This window comes from Eutrema salsugineum, unplaced genomic scaffold (genome assembly GCF_000478725.1).
Source record: "Eutrema salsugineum unplaced genomic scaffold, Eutsalg1_0 scaffold_1, whole genome shotgun sequence".
Lineage (NCBI taxonomy): Eukaryota > Viridiplantae > Streptophyta > Magnoliopsida > Brassicales > Brassicaceae > Eutrema > Eutrema salsugineum.
In genome coordinates, this window is record NW_006256909.1 from 10,351,248 (window position 1) to 10,367,001 (window position 15,754).

A 15,754-nucleotide genomic window follows, 5' to 3' on the forward strand; every position below is an offset into this window, starting at 1 on the left:
TAATAAATCATCATAATATGGTGGTAAAAAATAAAAACTGAAAAGTTATATAAGGTTATTAAAACTTTTAACAAAAAAATATAAGGTTATCAAAAAACTGCAGATTAACTGTATAATGTGAGCTGTGTTTTGATAGATATACACTCCATATAAGATAAGAAAAGATTATAGGGGTAGGGAACAAAAGGAAAGTTGGTAAAGGTGAAAAAGAAATAAAAAATACCATAGAAGAAAGCTCGGTACAGATAAATAGAGAAATAGACAATCGAGGTCCAAAAAAAAAAAAAAAAAAAAAGAGAAATAGACAATCTACACACACTGATTTTAAATCTTCCTCCTCATCCTCCTCGGTTTCCGGCGAGTGTTTATCTTCTTCTCCGGCACATCGACTCGTCTTTCCGATCAGGTCTCAGCTTCGTTTCCGCACCTGTCCTAAAAACTTAATGTTTATCTTATATTTTAGCTTCCACATTACTATAGCATGAATTCACTTCGTAATCTGAGATCTTTTGTTTCTCTTTGGTCTCACCTCTAGCTCAAAATCGAAGCTATACTATAGTATAATGATTATTATAATTTGTCTTTTTAGTTTCCTCGATCTACTCCTTCGATTTTACTCTCAAGACCATTGATAATCCCAATTGCTCTATTGCAGAATCCTTTCCCAGAAGATTTGAGGGATCTAATTGTTGCATCGACGAGTTGATTGCTGTGAAGTAGAAACCCTAGAGGCCTCAGGATTTTGCATAAATCGGCTGATTGTAATTTGAAACCGAGGATGTGTAGGCAAAATTGTCGCGCGAAATCCTCACCGGAGGAGGTGATTTCAGCTGATGAGAATCTCTTGATATATTGTAAACCTGTTCAGCTTTACAACATTCTTCACATTCGCTCTCGATCCAACGTATGATTTGCTTCTCTCTCTCTCTCTCTCTCTGTCTCTCATCAGTTTTTGTTTTTAGCTCAATCTCACATGTGAGACAGTAGTTTGGGTTTTAGGTTTAGCTGATTCTGGTCTGTGACTCACTCATGGTGGCGAGTTTGTGCTTCTTTTGCCTCTTATGTTTATCTTCACTTTGTTCTTTGTTTATGCAGCCATCGTTTCTTCCAAGAAGCTTGAACTACAGAATTCGAGCAAAGGGCCTAAGAAGGTATGAGATTTCTTCTTGGATTGAATAGTCACTAAAGTGATTATGGAAACAGATTATATATACATTATACCTAGGTTGAGTAGATATGTTGAGTAGATATGGACATGTTGAGAGGTTTCTTCTCTGTTCATGCTAATGCTCTTATAATTCTCTATTGTGTTTCGATTAGGTCCAGATCTGCTGGGATGGTAGTTTTCAACTATAGGGATTGCGATAACACATCTCAGAAAACTGAAGGTGAGTTCTTTCTCTGTTCTTGGGCATTTCGATGTATGTGTCTCTCTCTCTATGTTTCTCTAGTTTACTTTTTATTATAAAAAATTCTGTATTGTCATGCAGTTATGGAGAATTGTTCTTGTCCATTTTGCGATATGCTATGTGGTAGCTTCAAGGTGCGAAACTATTACTACTGAGATTTCTTCCGAGGCCTTCCATATTTGTGAAATGGTGCTGCTGTTTCATGTCGTATACTTGCATATTTTGTGTTTCGTTGATCTTCTCACTCTTTTTAACTGACGAGTGTGGTTATCCGGGAAAACGTGTTCCACTTGAAGCTTACAATCCATTGTCTTGTGTCTGTGCAGGGGCTGCAACTTCATTTAAATTCATTTCATGACTTATTTGAATTTGAGTTCGTGGTATGTGCTTTTTAATGGATTTCCTTGTTTTGCTATGTCTTGTTGTTTTTATATGAAATCATAGTTAATAAGGGTCTTTCCTATTATAGGTTTCAGAAGAATACCAGACAGTTAATGTCTCTGTAAAACTTGATGCATTCGGATTTGAGGTCAGCTACGTTTAATTTGGTAACTTAGTAAAACCTTCAGGTGGTCAACATTTTAGTTGATATTCCTTCCTTCTTTATTTCAGGTAGAAGGAAGTCAAGAAGATAAGTTTGAACCGTTCTCTTTTTGGTAACTTATCAAAAGCCAACTTTTCAAAACCCCTTAAATATCAGCAAATTCTTTGCTTTTCTTTTCAGTACATCTCCATGAACCCAAACAAAATGTCTTGCAGTTCGAAGCCTCGTCAGCGTACACAAAGAGGTGGTAGAAAAAGGCGACTTAATGTACGCTTTTTACCAATGGATTCACCCAGTTTAGCTAATGAGACAGAAAATGGAAACGCACTGCTGAATGATGGTAAAATCTCCTCTTCTCCTTTTGGCTTTGCGCTTCGAATTTTGGGAGAAGATATAGTGTCTTGATTATTCGGTTATTGTACTTCTCCTCTCATTCTTTTCTCGAGGGAAATATTACCATAACTGATATACAAAATTAATGGCATGCTGCAGGAAACCGTGGTTTAGGAAATCCTGAGTCAACTAATCTCGCTGGACAATTTGGGATGACTAGCAACACTCCACCAGCCATAGCTCAATCTTCTCTGGACTCCGATGGTAAAGCTATGTTAACAAGCGAAGCTGTGGTGGCCCCTCCTGCTAAGACAAGAAAGTTATCTGCTGAGCGCTCAGAGGCTAGAAGGTTTGTTCATCATGACAGTCAGTTTTAGTAGTTTACCATTCCTGTTTTTACAACCTGTTCTTCCTATTATGAATTGCTGTTTCCTTAACTGCCATATTAACCGGAAATTTTTCTTTCAGCAACCTACTTCTCCAGAAACGCCAGTTCTATCATTCTCACGGAGGTCAGGTGATTCAAGTTCCTTCACCGACTTATTTTGCATGTTATTTGAATTGCACCGTTATCATATCCTACCAAAGTAGACTTGTTCCCAATCCAAGTTACTCTTTCTCATTAATAGTTTGTATCTATATCCACGCGAATAATGAGATGTCCATGTTACTGTTATATTGTCACTAACCAAAAACTGCATGTTTTTGTGACAAAGCCAATGTCACTTGAGCAAGTGATGTCTGGTGGAGATAGTGAAGATGAAGTTGATGATGACGTTGCAGATCTCGAAGATCGCCAGGTATTCCATGATTTCTTTCTGAATTTCATTTGATAAACAACGAACAATGGTGTATATGATGTAGCTTGCTAATGGCTTTTGAAACTTACAAAAAAGCTGCAGATGCTTGATGACTTTGTGGATGTGAATAAAGTCGAAAAGAGACTCATGCACCTCTGGAACACATTTGTAAGGAAGCAAAGGTAATACACATTAATACACACATATGCACAGGTTTACGTGAGATTCATGGTAACGATATACTGTACAGTAGAATTGCTTTTGCTATAGAATAGGTTATCTAATAATATATAGATGTTGAATAGATTGATCGATCCACCACTATTGATTTTTCTTATGGAACATTTTGCTCAAATCAAAATATGATTATTTGTTGCAGGATTCTCGCGGATGGTCATGTTCCTTGGGCTTGTGAAGCGTTTTCAAAGTTTCACAAGAGCGAATTGCTCCAATGCTTATCACTCTGCTGGTAAATCTCTCCAGAATTATATATGTATTTATATAATACACCAAGAACATTTTGTATACACAATAACAACAACATTTGTATGTTGTTCAGGTGTTGGAGAACATTTTTGGTCAAACTATGGAACCATGGACTTGTCGACGCGAACACCATCAACAACTGCAATCTCATCCTCGAGACTTGCGATAATAACTCAGACAACACCAACAATAACTCAGGCAACACCAACAACACCAACAACACCAACAACAATGACTCAGACAACACCAACAAAAATAACAGTGTGGATCATCGCGAGGATATGGATGTTGACGACGGTGACAAAAACAGCAAAGACAAGTAATAGGAAGATCTCCGATTCAAAACGACTCCGTTTATCGAATTGCAACTTCCATCTTTTACCAAACAGAGAGATATTTAACCTTTTTAGTCTGCTAATGATTGCAATTTTTACTTGGGAAAATGTATTCTGCTCAACTTTTATCAGTTAGAACTTAGAATGTTATTCTTCTTGTTTTCTTCTCATTAATTCATATTTTCTTGTTTATTCATTTTATTTCTCTCAATGCACTAATCCTTAGTAGAAATTCTTATTTGTGTAGTGATTTGCTTAGATGTCAGCTCCACAGCGAGTTTCAGAATGTTTTGCTTACGTGTCAGCTTTAAAAAAAAATTTGGCTATAAAAACACTTACCTTATTTTTCAATTATATGGCATTTTTATTTATTTTTTATGATGTATTAAAATAACTTAAAACAAAACGCTCTAAATTATTATGGTTTAATGTCAATCAAACCGTTTCTAAAAATTTTTAAAACCGAAATTTTGTAAACTAATGAAAAAAGTAAAAAAAATAATAATAACGGTATTTATGATGTTTAGATTAGAGTTTTTGATTTCAAATCTTTTAGTATAAATATATACACGATTTTTCTTTAATATTCTCACACCCTTTTAAATTTTTAAACATCTTCGTTTTTTGTTGAATAAATCCGTACAGTACTTCAGTACTTCAAATCATTATATTTTTGTTCTATGATTGTGAGTATATATATAGTTTGTATCCTCGTTCAAAAACCGTATCAGCCCAATAGACAAAAAAAATATTTATAGTCAGCATCATGTCTTCAAACATTAAAATGCAAAAAAACTAACAAGCAAATATACTCAATAATAAAGAACAGAAACTCAATGAATCCAAACTATTATTAAATTTTAAACAATCAAATAAAAAATTATATCAGTCTGCGCAAAACGCGAAAATATTCACTAATTCATTTTATTTCTCTCAATGCACTAATCCCTCATAGAAATGCTAATTAGTGAGAAGATTTTTAATTAATTAGGGTTTACAGATTATAGGCATTCAAATTAAATTATAAGAAAGAAAAAATTCTAAGGTCCAATAAGTTCTCCGCTTCCCATAATTTTAGGGGAAATTAGCGCGCGAAACAAAAGAAATTCGAAAAGTAAAATAAATCTCTCAAATTGCAGAAGCCTAAGTGGTAAGAGAGAGAGAGAGAGAGAGAGAGAGAGAGAGAGAGAGAGAGAGAGAGAGAGAGAGAGAGAGAGAGAGAGAGAGAGAGAGAGAGAGAGAGAGAGAGAGAGAGAGAGAGAGAGAAACACTGACTCTTTCTCAATTGTACATGTTAGACCTATGAGGTCTCCTCAGACAACGAAGAAATGGAAAATAATTCATCAGTTGGATTGTTCAATGACTCAAAGAAAGAAGTGAAAAAAGAATCAAGCTTCAAGCAGGAACCAGTATTCTGTGAACCAAGGTGTAGCCCTGGAATTTCCCGGTACAACCCAAAACTGCAATTTCCTTTGAAGAACGAAGCTTCTTTACATGAGCTGACACAGCAACATATCCAAGAAACCATTTCCATGAGCTCCAGTAGACAAAAGTCTCCAAAAAAGGCCGCTCAGAAGGCTTGTCTAGATGAAAACCTGGAGTCAGTAGACCAAGAATCAGATGACAAGGAAAACCACTGAAACTGGATTTGTGACGATGAAAAGGGCGAGATTCAGAGAAGCAAGAGACAGATGTTCCATGACTAAACCAAATAGAGGAGTTCTAATGGGGTGTTCGAGAGGTGAAGAGTTAAAGAACATAGCTGGGGAGGAAGACAAAGAAGAAAGAAAGAAGAAGAGAAGAGTTTTGGGGGAGATGTCGAATCACCAGTTCTCTGGAGTCGTGGAGATTCCAGGAAAATGGCATTGCCCTCAGAGAAATAAATGGAAATCAGGTCCACTATTGAAACAGCTCCGACTTGATGCATGGGTACATAAAGTCTGAGTCTTTAAGAAGGCTTCACGTTTCATCAACAATGTATCATATTATATCCCTCTCTTTTTGTAGTTTTCCATATTATGCTCAAACTGGTAGATAACACAAGAGTGGATCAGACCAAAACTACTAATTTTCTGTATTGGCATGTAGTTATGGAGAATTGTTCTTGTCCATTTTGCGATATGCTATGTGGTAGCTTCAAGGTCGGAAACTATTCGGAGGCCTTCCATATTTAACACATTTGTGAAATGCTGCTGCTGTTTCTTGTCGTATACTTGCATATTTTGTGTTATGTTGATCTTCTCGCTCTTTTTAAACTGCCGAGTGTGGTTATCCGAGCAAAAGTGTTCCAAATGGAGCTTATAGTTATAGTTAATAAGGGTCTTTCCTATTGTAGGTTTCAAAAGACTACCAGACAGTTAGGGCTTAGAAGATGTTATTGGGAGGTTGATTTATGAAGATTTTAAGAATCTAAAATTCTATGGTTATTGGTTTGTGGAATTTTACATTCTTAATAGATTCCACTGTTATTCATTTACAGATTATAAAAATCTATTGTTATTGATTTGATGATTTTTATAAACTATCCAAAATCCATTGTTATTCAAAAAGTTTACATTTTAATGATTATCTGATTCTGTTATAATCTATTGTTACTGAATAATGATTCTTTACAATTTAATTCATAAATCATGATTCTTAAAATACTATTTATATCCTTTGGATTCTCAAGGTCTTGTCATATTACAAATATTTTGTGGATTGTTTAAATCCAAACTCTCTCCAAATTTTACAAATCCAACAAAACTCTAAAAAAATTGACAAATTTCATGACTTTTAAAATCAACTAAGAGGGTGTTATTGGTTCTATATGTTGAAATCAACTCCATTAGAATGGAGTAGATCAGATTTTAAATTTTTTTAATTTATTTAGAATCTATTATATATGAGTTGTTTAAAATTTTAAATTACTTAGTAGTGTATTTAGAAAGTCACATGATATCATTTAAAATATAATAGAATAGAATTCTCAATAAATTTTAGATTTAAAAAGATCAAAGAAAAAAACAACCTATAAAACACATACGTAACAAAAAAACCAACATAAAAAATGCAACCTAAGAAAAAAAAAAAACACATTCACTCTGTATTGGTTTGAATCCATCCTAATTTTCTTCCACTGACATACTAACAAAAACGTCTTGTATTCTCGAATGGAGAAGGGAAAAAGATATGTGCGAGGAAAAATAGAGAAATGGACCAGGGAAAAGTCAAAAATGGAGAGAAAAGAAAAAATAGAGGGAAAAGAGAGTAACATAAGGTTAATAATTTTAGAATTATATTTTAGAATTATCAAAATCTGAAGGTAAAATGTTAGATTTTGATTGCTACATTTAACACATAAAAATAGTTTAACTCTTTCACCTAAAATCAGTTGTAAGAGTCGGTTAAACTTGAATAACATAAGATTTTAACTGACTTATTCAACTCTTTTAATTGAATAACAATGGATTTTCAAACTCTATTAATGGAGAGATTATAAATACATGAATCAAAATCTTTGAATTTTTATAAAGAAATAAAATCAATGGATTTAGACTTTATTAAAAACCATGATTGAATAAAAATCTTTATAAATCTAACTCTCAATAACCCCACATTAATGTCTCTATGCATTCGGATTTGAGGTCACCTACGATAAATTTGGTAGCTTAGTAAAATCTACAGCTGGTCAATTTTAGTTGATATCCTTCCTTTTTGATATCAGGTAGAAGCAAGTCAACAAGATAAGTTTGAACCGTTCTCTTTTTGGTAACTTATCAAAAGCCAGACTTTTCACAACCCCTTAAATATCAGCAACTCCTTTGCTTTTCTCTTCAACTCATCTCCTTTGCATTTCTTTTCAATTCATCTCCTTTGCTTTTCTTTTCAACTCATCTCCTTGAACCCAAACATAATGTCTTCCAGTTCCAACCCTCATCAGCATACACAAAGAGGTGGTAGAAAAAGGCGTCTTAATGTACGCTTTTTACCGATGGATTCACCCAGTTTAGCTAATGAGACAGAAAATGGAAACGCACTGCTGAATGATGGTAAATTCTCCTCTTCTCCTTTTGGCTTTGCGCTTCAAAAATTTTAGGAGAAGATATACAGTGTCTGAATTATTCGGTTATTTTAATGGCATGCTGCAGGAAACCGTGGTTTAGGAAATCCTGAGTCAAGTAATCTCGCTGGACAATTTGGGATGACTAGCAACACTCCACCAGCCATTGCTCAATCTTCTCTGGACTCTGATGGTAAAGCTATGTTAACAAGCGAAGCTGTGGTGGCCTCTCCTGCTAAGACAAGAAAGTTATCTGCTGAGCGATCAGAGGCTACAAGGTTTGTTCATCATGACACTCAGTTTACCATTCCTGTTTATAAATCAAAAGCTGTTCTTCCTATTATGAATTACTTAACTGCCATATTAACCGGGAACTTTTCTTCCAGCCACCAACTTCTCCAGAAACGCCAGTTCTATCATTCTCGCACAGGCCAGGTGATTCAAGTTCCTTGGACGACTTATTTTGCATGTTATTTGAATTGCACGTTATAAAATACTATCAAAGTAGACTTGGTCCCAATTCCATGTTACTCTTTCTCATTAATAGTTTGTATTTATGCTACTGTTTGTATCCACGCGAATAATTTCGATGTCCATGTTGTCACTGTTATATTGCCACTAACCAAAAAAACTGTTGCATGTTTTTGTGACAAAGCCAATGTCACTTGAGCTGGCAATGGCTGAAGAAGATAGTGAAGATGAAGTTGATGATGAGGTTGCAGATCTCGAAGATAGCCAGGTATTCCATGATTTCATTCTGAATTTCATTTAATAAATAATGAACAATGATGTATGATGTAGCTTGCTAATGGCTTTTGAAACAGATGCTTGATAATTCTGCGGATAACACTAAAGTGCAGAAAAGGTTCATGTACATTTGGAACACATTTGTAAAGAAGCAAAGGTAAGACACTTTAATACAAACATATGCACAGGTTTACGTGAGAGTCATGCTAACTATATACAATAGAAGAATTGCTTTTGCTATAGAATAGGTTATCTAATATATAGATATTGAATAGATTGATCGACGATCCACCACTAATGATTTTGGTTATGGAACTTTTGCTTAAATCAAAATATGATTTTTGTTATGGAACATTTTATGCTCAAATCAAAATATGATTTTTTGTTGCAGGATTCTCGCAGATTGTCATGTTCCTTGGGCTTGTGAAGCGTTTACAAAGTTTCACAAGATCGAATTGCTCCAATGCACATCACTCTGCTGGTAAATCTCTCCAGAATTATATATGTATTTATATAGTACACCAAGAACATTTTGTATACACAATAACAACAACATTTGTATGTTGTTCAGGTGTTGGAGAACATTTTTGGTTAGACTATGGAACTATGGACTTGTTGACGCGACCACCATCAACAACTGCAATACGTTCCTCGAGACCTGCAGAAATAACTCACGCAACACCAAAAACAAGAACAGTGTGGATCATCGCGAGGATAAGGATGCTGACGTAAACATTAATAACGATATGGAGGTTGACGACGGTGACAAGAACAGCAAAGACAAGTAATAGGAAGATCTCCGATTCAAAAACGACTCCGTTTCTCGGATTGCAACTTCCATCTTTTACCAAACAGAGAGATATTTAACCTTTTTAGCCTGCAACTGATTGCAAATTTTACTTGGGAAAATGTATTATGGTCAACTTTTTATCAGTTAAAACCTACAAATAAAACTTTTTATTAGTTATAACTTAAAATGTTATTCTTCTTGTTTTTTTCCAAATTAAATTCGTCTTTCTTGTATATTCATTTTATTTATCTCAATGCACTATTCCTTAATAGAAATGCTAGTTAGTGAGAAGATCTTTAATTAGACCATTAATGTTTGCATGGTTTTTAGATTTTGGTTTTTGGTTTTTGATTTTTCTGTAAATTTTAGGTTTTAAGAAACTGGAATGGTGAATTATTTTAGTTTTTGGATTAGAAGGAAAAAATTTGCAAAAAAAAATAAAAATAAAAAATCTCAGCAATTAATGGGAAAACCCCATATATGTTCTAGGCCTTGATTGTTTGCAGTTTTTGGAACAGATTTTTATTTTTATTTTTTCAAAAACCAATTTTTCATCCAATCATGATTTTGGTTAAAGGGATTCCCTAATTTTTATAAAAACTAGATTTTCTACTGATTTACCAATTCCTACATAGATATTTTTTTTCATTAATTGCTGAGATTTTTTATTTTTCTTTTTGCAAATTTTTTTCCTTCTAAGCCAAAAACCAAAATTTAAAAATAATTCAAACATTCATGACCCTAGTTTTGATTTTTTGATTCTAGTTTCTACGTAGGAATTGAAAAAACTATGGAAAATCTAGTTTTTCTAAAACTTAGGGAATACTTTTGATCAGAATCAAAAACTTGGTTTTTTTAAAAAAAAAAACAATTACCAAAATCTGTTCCAAAAACTGCAAAGTAGGGTTTAGATTAAGATTATAGGCATTCAAATTATAAGGCCCAATGCCGTAAGAAAAAAAAAAATTATAAGGTCCAATATTATATTTAGTTTTCCGCTTCGCATAATTTGAGGGAAAATTAGCGCGCGAAACCAAAGAAATTCGAAAAGTAAAATAAACCTCTCAAATTGCAGAAGCCTGAGGGGTAAAAGAAAGATTGAGAGAGAGAGTGTGAGACGGAGTACAGAGCTCTAATGGAGGAATTTATCTCGCTGGTACTTTTGTATAACCTACTTTCTGATTTTTGGTGAATTTGTTGAGATTTCGAGTTTATAATTTCTTTTTATTAACTGAAATCTCCGATTAATCTTTCTGGCAGGAACCTGGATACTCCGATTCGCCATCTCCCATTTCCGGTGAGTAATTAATTACTGGGGTTTAATTATCATACGCCTTAATTGCAATTCTGACATTTCTGGGTATTGATTTCCTACAGAACCACCAGATATTACGAACTGGTTTTCCAGTTATGTCTATGAATCGTTCCAATTGAGTTCTTCAGTAAAAGAAAGTGAAAGCGAACTAAATCAGTTTTCTGTTGGAGAAGAACAAGAAAATCTTGGCGTTGCTGTTCCCGAAATCAGATCTCCTGAGAAATTTGTCTCGAACAAAGATCATAAGCCTATGTACAAGAAGATGAAACAGGTAGTAATATCTCACACATTGCAGGTTTTAGGGTATTCGATTTTGTTAGAACGCTTTTAATTCATTTTACTTTTGGGCAGATTTCAGATACGACTCTCAATGAATCACTTCCTTCTGGTAAATCCTCTTGTTAAACTTATGGGGAATATGGAAAGTCTCTTAGCTGTTGATGAGATTATGTTGTAACCTAAGCTTGTTTGCTTCTCAGAACCTCTTGATATACGTAATTGGTTCTCGAGCTACGTCTATGAATCGCCGGTGCTGGATACAAGTGATGGTCTTGAATATTCGATTCCTGGAGAGAGTGAACGTGTAAAGGAGACGCAAACAGAAGAAGAGGCAACAAAAATTGATGGAAACGATGTTTGTCCTAGGTTATCTGAGCAAGAACTTGCCTCTTTTGCAAAGGTCTTGCTATTAAACTCCTGACTTTTTACTTTTTATGCCATAGTTACATCAGCTGGTTTTCTAATATAAATAATAAATCTGTGTTCTCTTAGCTCTTATTGTTTCTCAATCTGGCTGACGAATTAGTCTGTTTGCAGGTTTCAGATTTCTCTCAGTCGCAGTCTGTTCTTTCGGGTGAGTAAAGCCAGTTGTTTGTTACATATAATGTTACTATCTGTTTGCTTTGATGAAATGTGTTATTAATAAGTTGTCTCAGGATTATAGTTAAGTACGCCAGAAGTTGAATCTTACTTGTTTTATCAGAGCCTCCTGATGTCAGAAACTGGTTTCCCAGCTATGAGTATCAATCTCCTCAGCTTACAGATACTCATGAACTTGAATTTCATTCTTCTGGGAAAGACCAATTAATCATTAACGAGAGTGACACAGAGGAAGAAACTAGCTGTGGTATTTTCCGAAAAACTATGAGCAAGCAAGAGAATGTTTCTACTAGCAAGTTAAGTTCAGATGACTGCAAGGAAAACATAGCTGCAGACACGGTAGGTCATGTTCTTGAACCTTCTAGACAAAGGGAAATCATTGTAGTTTAAAGAAAGATGACTCTGGGGATCACAACAAATTATATTAAACCAGTTGTCAGTTATTATCGCACAGTTTAGTTTTGGCTTTTAATTCTGTGTTCTCTCGCTGACTTTTTCTCAATTGCACAGTTTAGTTTTGGCCTTTAATTCTGTGAGCTCTCACTGACTCTTTCTCAATTGTACATGTTAGACCAATGAGGTCTCCTCAGACAACCAAGAAATGGAAAAGAAGTCATCAGTTGGATTATTCAATGACTCAACGAAAGAAGTGAAACAAGAATCAAGCTTAGAGCAAGAACCAGTATTCTGTGAACCAAGGTGTAGTCCTCGAATTTCCCGGTACAACCCAGAGCCGCAATTTCCCTTGAAGAACGAAGCTTCTTTACATGAGCTGAGACTGCAACATATCCAAGAAACCATTTCCATGAGCTCTAGTAGACAAAAGTCTCCAAAAAAGACCGCTCAGAAGGCTTGTCTAGATGAAAACTTGGAGTCAGTAGACCAAGAATCAGATGACAAGGAAAATGCTGACAGGAAAAGCACTGAAACTGGATTTGTGACGATGAAAAGGGCGAGATTCAGAGAAGCAAGAGACCGATGTTCCATGACTAAGCCAAATAGAGGAGTTCTAATGGGGTGTTCGAGAGGTGAAGAGTTAAAGAACATAGCTGGGGAGGAAGACAAAGAAGAAAGAAAGAAGAAGAGAAGAGTTTTGGGGGAAATGTCGAATCACCAGTTCTCTGGAGCCGAGGAGATTGCAGGAAAATGGCATTGCCCTCAGAGAAACAAAGGGAAATCAGGTCCACCATTGAAACAGCTCCGACTTGATGCATGGGTACATAAAGTCTGAGTCTTTAAGAAGGCTTCAGGTTTCATCAACAATGTATCGCATTCTTTCCCTCTCTTTTTGTGTTTTTCCATATTATGCTCAAACTGGTAGATAACACAGACCGGATCAGACCAAAACTAATTCATTTAGATTCCTTTTAAATACACTATTTGAAACCCGAACCGAAACCCCCAAAAAAACCTGAATCAGATCCAAGAACATTCGTATTTGGATAAGCATTGACCATTGAGTACTAAACAAAGAAAAGACATAAAGCCTTCTTTTTTCAAAGGGAAGGTTTTTTTACCTAAACTGCTTGCACCGGGGCAAAAAACAAAATACAACAGTTCATAAATTATTTCTGGACCCGGAGAAGTTTTTCTTCAGACTCTGCATTTTTTAGCTAAAAAAGGAAAAAGGTTTTTAAAAATCAAAACTTTGGAGGGTTCACGGGTCAGATACGGTGAAGATGAGCTTCTTCAAGTATCTCCGCCGAGACAGTTTGCTCCAATTAGCCGGATTACCATCTCTCAGCCGAAACTGCATGCATCAGACCTGCCGGTCTCTCATCATTGAAACCGCTCCGCCTGAATCTGTCAAGCTTAACCGTCTCTCTGGTTCCGATTCTGGTAATTTTACTTTTCATTTTTTCCTTATCGAATTGGTGTGTTTTATGGGTTCTATTTGTTTCAGCTTAACTGTAATGGCTTTTGCTGAGCAATTTGAGTAGTTCCTTGTATCTGTTAGGGTTCATTAATACCCTTTTTTCCTGGGTTGATTGTGTTCGACTTCTCTCTGTTATGCTGTTTGTTTCTCTAGCTAAACCGTTAGTCACCAGTTCTTATTATTTCTGGTAATTTGATCTCGTCCTGAAAATATTTGTTCATTTAGTTTCTTATTTGAAGTTTGAATGTCTGAGCATAGTTATTGTCTGATCAATGTGTCGTTTCTCTAATGTTCTGGTGACTTTTTGAGTTTACACCTAATCATTGCAGAAATAGAAATCACATGAAGGAAAGATGACAAATGCACTAGTGTGTATATGTATTACAGGGATTATCGAGGTCAATCTAGACAGGCCTGTGGCCAAAAATGCCATTAATAAGGAGATGCTGAAAAGTCTCCAGAACACATTTGAGACCATACATCAGGATAGTTCCGCTAGGGTTGTGATGATCAGAAGTCTGGTTCCAGGAGTTTTCTGTGCAGGTGCAGATCTGAAGGTAGTTTTCCCACTGTAATTTCTTCTGGAATGTTGGCATTCAATATGCTAGCCATGTTTGAAAATCTCTGTTTTTCTTTATTTGTTGTGATGTCAGGAACGTAGAACTATGAGTCCATCTGAGGTTCACACATATGTCAACTCGTTGCGCTACATGTTCTCGTTCATTGAGGTACTATGCTCATATATCCTTGTTGGTTCTCATAGATTAGATTAGCTGCTACCCTCATTCGTGAAAAGATTGTTCGGTAAAGTTAATTGTCAATTTAAGTATGTTTGGCATTAATCTATACAAAGTTTCTCATCAAATCGTTAGGAAGAACTTCTACATTTGTAGACTTAGCTTTACTTTCTCAGGATTCGGAATTTAATTGTCTTTAATATTACAAAACAGAAGAGATATGGATAGTGCTTTTTTAGGGATATATGAAAATTATTTGAAGTACTTGTTTAATTATTCTCCGCCCGAGCTTCATGTATTCTTTTATTTCCATGTAAAAGCTTTAGGATTTGAGTCTTCATGAGATTGGCATATGCTATAGTGACTTTGAAGACTTTTGTTTTCTAGGCACTGAGTATCCCTACTATTGCTACAATAGAAGGTGCAGCACTGGGAGGTGGACTTGAAATGGCTCTATCCTGTGATCTTCGAATCTGTGGTAATTTTTTCATATCTTGTTAATTTTTTTTAATTGTAATCTACATGCCAAGATGAGAAATTATTGTAATACTCCGAATTTTTTTCAGGCGAAAATGCAGTATTTGGCTTGCCTGAAACAGGGCTCGCTATAATCCCTGGGTACAGAATAAGCTTCATTACTCTTGATAAAAAGATTCTCTTATCATCACCCTTTCTATTAGTGTTGTGATGATTTCTTTCTCTTGGCTATTAAAGGGCTGGTGGGACACAGAGGCTCTCGAGGCTGGTTGGGAGATCGGTATCAAAGGAACTCATATTCACAGGTCGAAAGATTGATGCAAGAGAAGCTGCACACACAGGTCTTTGACTATTAAAGTTGCATTTCTCATAATGATTCGTGATCTTGTTTTTTGATATATACTTAGATAAAAGATGATTCATATGCTCTCTTTTGTGTGTGTGTGTGTGTGTGTGTGTGTGTGTGTGTGTGTGTATGTTGCAGGGCTTGTGAACTTTTGTGTTACGGAGGGTGAGGCTCATAAGAAAGCAATTGAAATTGCTCAGCAGATAAATGAAAAAGGTCCAATGGCTATAAAAATGGCGAAGAAAGCGATTGATGAAGGAATAGAGACGAATATGGCTTCAGGTTTGGAGGTAGAAGAGATGTGTTATCAGAAGCTTCTTAATACCGAAGATCGTCTTGAAGGATTAGCTGCTTTTGCTGAGAAGCGTAAGCCTTTTTACACTGGCAAGTAAAAGATCTTTATCTATTTAATTTCAAAAAACCGGGGGAGATTACCATTGAATTGGATGTTAATAACCGGGGATAGTTTCGGATCACATAATGTGTATGACACAGAAAAGAAGGAAATAAATATCACTGTTAGTGTTCGTGCATTCATGGACTTGATAATTGGTTATACTTTTTGCATATATTTTAAGCTAATGGAACGTTTACTTGAACTTTGTTTCATAAGTTTTAATTACCCATACGTCATCTGA

General features: G+C 35.3%; 3 protein-coding genes and 1 pseudogene across 4 annotated transcripts; all 4 read left to right on the plus strand.

Moving 5' to 3' along the window:
* The first annotated feature begins 274 nt into the window (after nucleotides 1–274).
* Nucleotides 275–4,208, plus strand: LOC18030955 (polycomb group protein VERNALIZATION 2). Of its 2 annotated transcripts, none has more exons than XM_024149945.1 (15): nucleotides 275–406; nucleotides 656–904; nucleotides 1,096–1,151; nucleotides 1,321–1,388; nucleotides 1,491–1,543; nucleotides 1,736–1,789; nucleotides 1,879–1,938; nucleotides 2,022–2,065; nucleotides 2,169–2,293; nucleotides 2,446–2,635; nucleotides 2,755–2,803; nucleotides 3,003–3,086; nucleotides 3,183–3,268; nucleotides 3,466–3,555; nucleotides 3,646–4,208. In XM_024149945.1, the coding sequence occupies exons 2-15, from the start codon at nucleotides 779–781 to the stop codon at nucleotides 3,893–3,895; spliced, it is 1,335 nt and encodes a 444-aa protein (XP_024005713.1). In that variant the 5' UTR covers nucleotides 275–406; nucleotides 656–778; the 3' UTR covers nucleotides 3,896–4,208. The 2 variants fall into 2 exon arrangements, with proteins under 2 accessions (XP_024005713.1, XP_006414298.1); XM_006414235.2 differs by having other exon boundaries at nucleotides 3,189–3,268; nucleotides 3,646–4,204.
* Nucleotides 4,209–5,527: 1,319 nt separating this feature from the next.
* Nucleotides 5,528–9,484, plus strand: LOC18030957 (annotated as a pseudogene).
* A 1,108-nt stretch (nucleotides 9,485–10,592) lies between these two features.
* LOC18030958 lies at nucleotides 10,593–13,092 on the plus strand. Its single transcript, XM_024150092.1, has 8 exons — nucleotides 10,593–10,642; nucleotides 10,747–10,783; nucleotides 10,864–11,072; nucleotides 11,153–11,189; nucleotides 11,281–11,480; nucleotides 11,618–11,654; nucleotides 11,784–12,019; nucleotides 12,252–13,092. The coding sequence occupies exons 1-8, from the start codon at nucleotides 10,622–10,624 to the stop codon at nucleotides 12,909–12,911; spliced, it is 1,437 nt and encodes a 478-aa protein (XP_024005860.1). The 5' UTR covers nucleotides 10,593–10,621; the 3' UTR covers nucleotides 12,912–13,092.
* Nucleotides 13,093–13,213: 121 nt separating this feature from the next.
* LOC18030959 (probable enoyl-CoA hydratase 2, mitochondrial) lies at nucleotides 13,214–15,662 on the plus strand. The gene is made up of 7 exons (XM_024150093.1): nucleotides 13,214–13,519; nucleotides 13,944–14,113; nucleotides 14,210–14,284; nucleotides 14,681–14,771; nucleotides 14,860–14,911; nucleotides 15,008–15,111; nucleotides 15,255–15,662. The coding sequence occupies exons 1-7, from the start codon at nucleotides 13,360–13,362 to the stop codon at nucleotides 15,506–15,508; spliced, it is 906 nt and encodes a 301-aa protein (XP_024005861.1). The 5' UTR covers nucleotides 13,214–13,359; the 3' UTR covers nucleotides 15,509–15,662.
* The last annotated feature ends 92 nt before the right edge of the window (nucleotides 15,663–15,754 follow it).

Bases quoted from the DNA above. Each gene is read 5' to 3' on its own strand.
- LOC18030955 (XM_024149945.1), top strand. From the start codon at position 779: ATGTGTAGGCAAAATTGTCGCGCGAAATCCTCACCGGAGGAGGTGATT. The intron at 905-1,095 runs GTATGATTTGCT...TTGTTTATGCAG, and splicing joins ACATTCGCTCTCGATCCAAC to CCATCGTTTCTTCCAAGAAG. The intron at 3,269-3,465 runs GTAATACACATT...TATTTGTTGCAG, and splicing joins ACATTTGTAAGGAAGCAAAG to GATTCTCGCGGATGGTCATG.
- LOC18030958 (XM_024150092.1), top strand. From the start codon at position 10,622: ATGGAGGAATTTATCTCGCTG. The intron at 11,190-11,280 runs GTAAATCCTCTT...TTTGCTTCTCAG, and splicing joins CAATGAATCACTTCCTTCTG to AACCTCTTGATATACGTAAT. The intron at 11,481-11,617 runs GTCTTGCTATTA...GTCTGTTTGCAG, and splicing joins AACTTGCCTCTTTTGCAAAG to GTTTCAGATTTCTCTCAGTC.
- LOC18030959 (XM_024150093.1), top strand. From the start codon at position 13,360: ATGAGCTTCTTCAAGTATCTCCGCCGAGACAGTTTGCTCCAATTAGCC. The intron at 13,520-13,943 runs GTAATTTTACTT...TATGTATTACAG, and splicing joins TCTCTCTGGTTCCGATTCTG to GGATTATCGAGGTCAATCTA. The intron at 14,285-14,680 runs GTACTATGCTCA...TTTGTTTTCTAG, and splicing joins ACATGTTCTCGTTCATTGAG to GCACTGAGTATCCCTACTAT.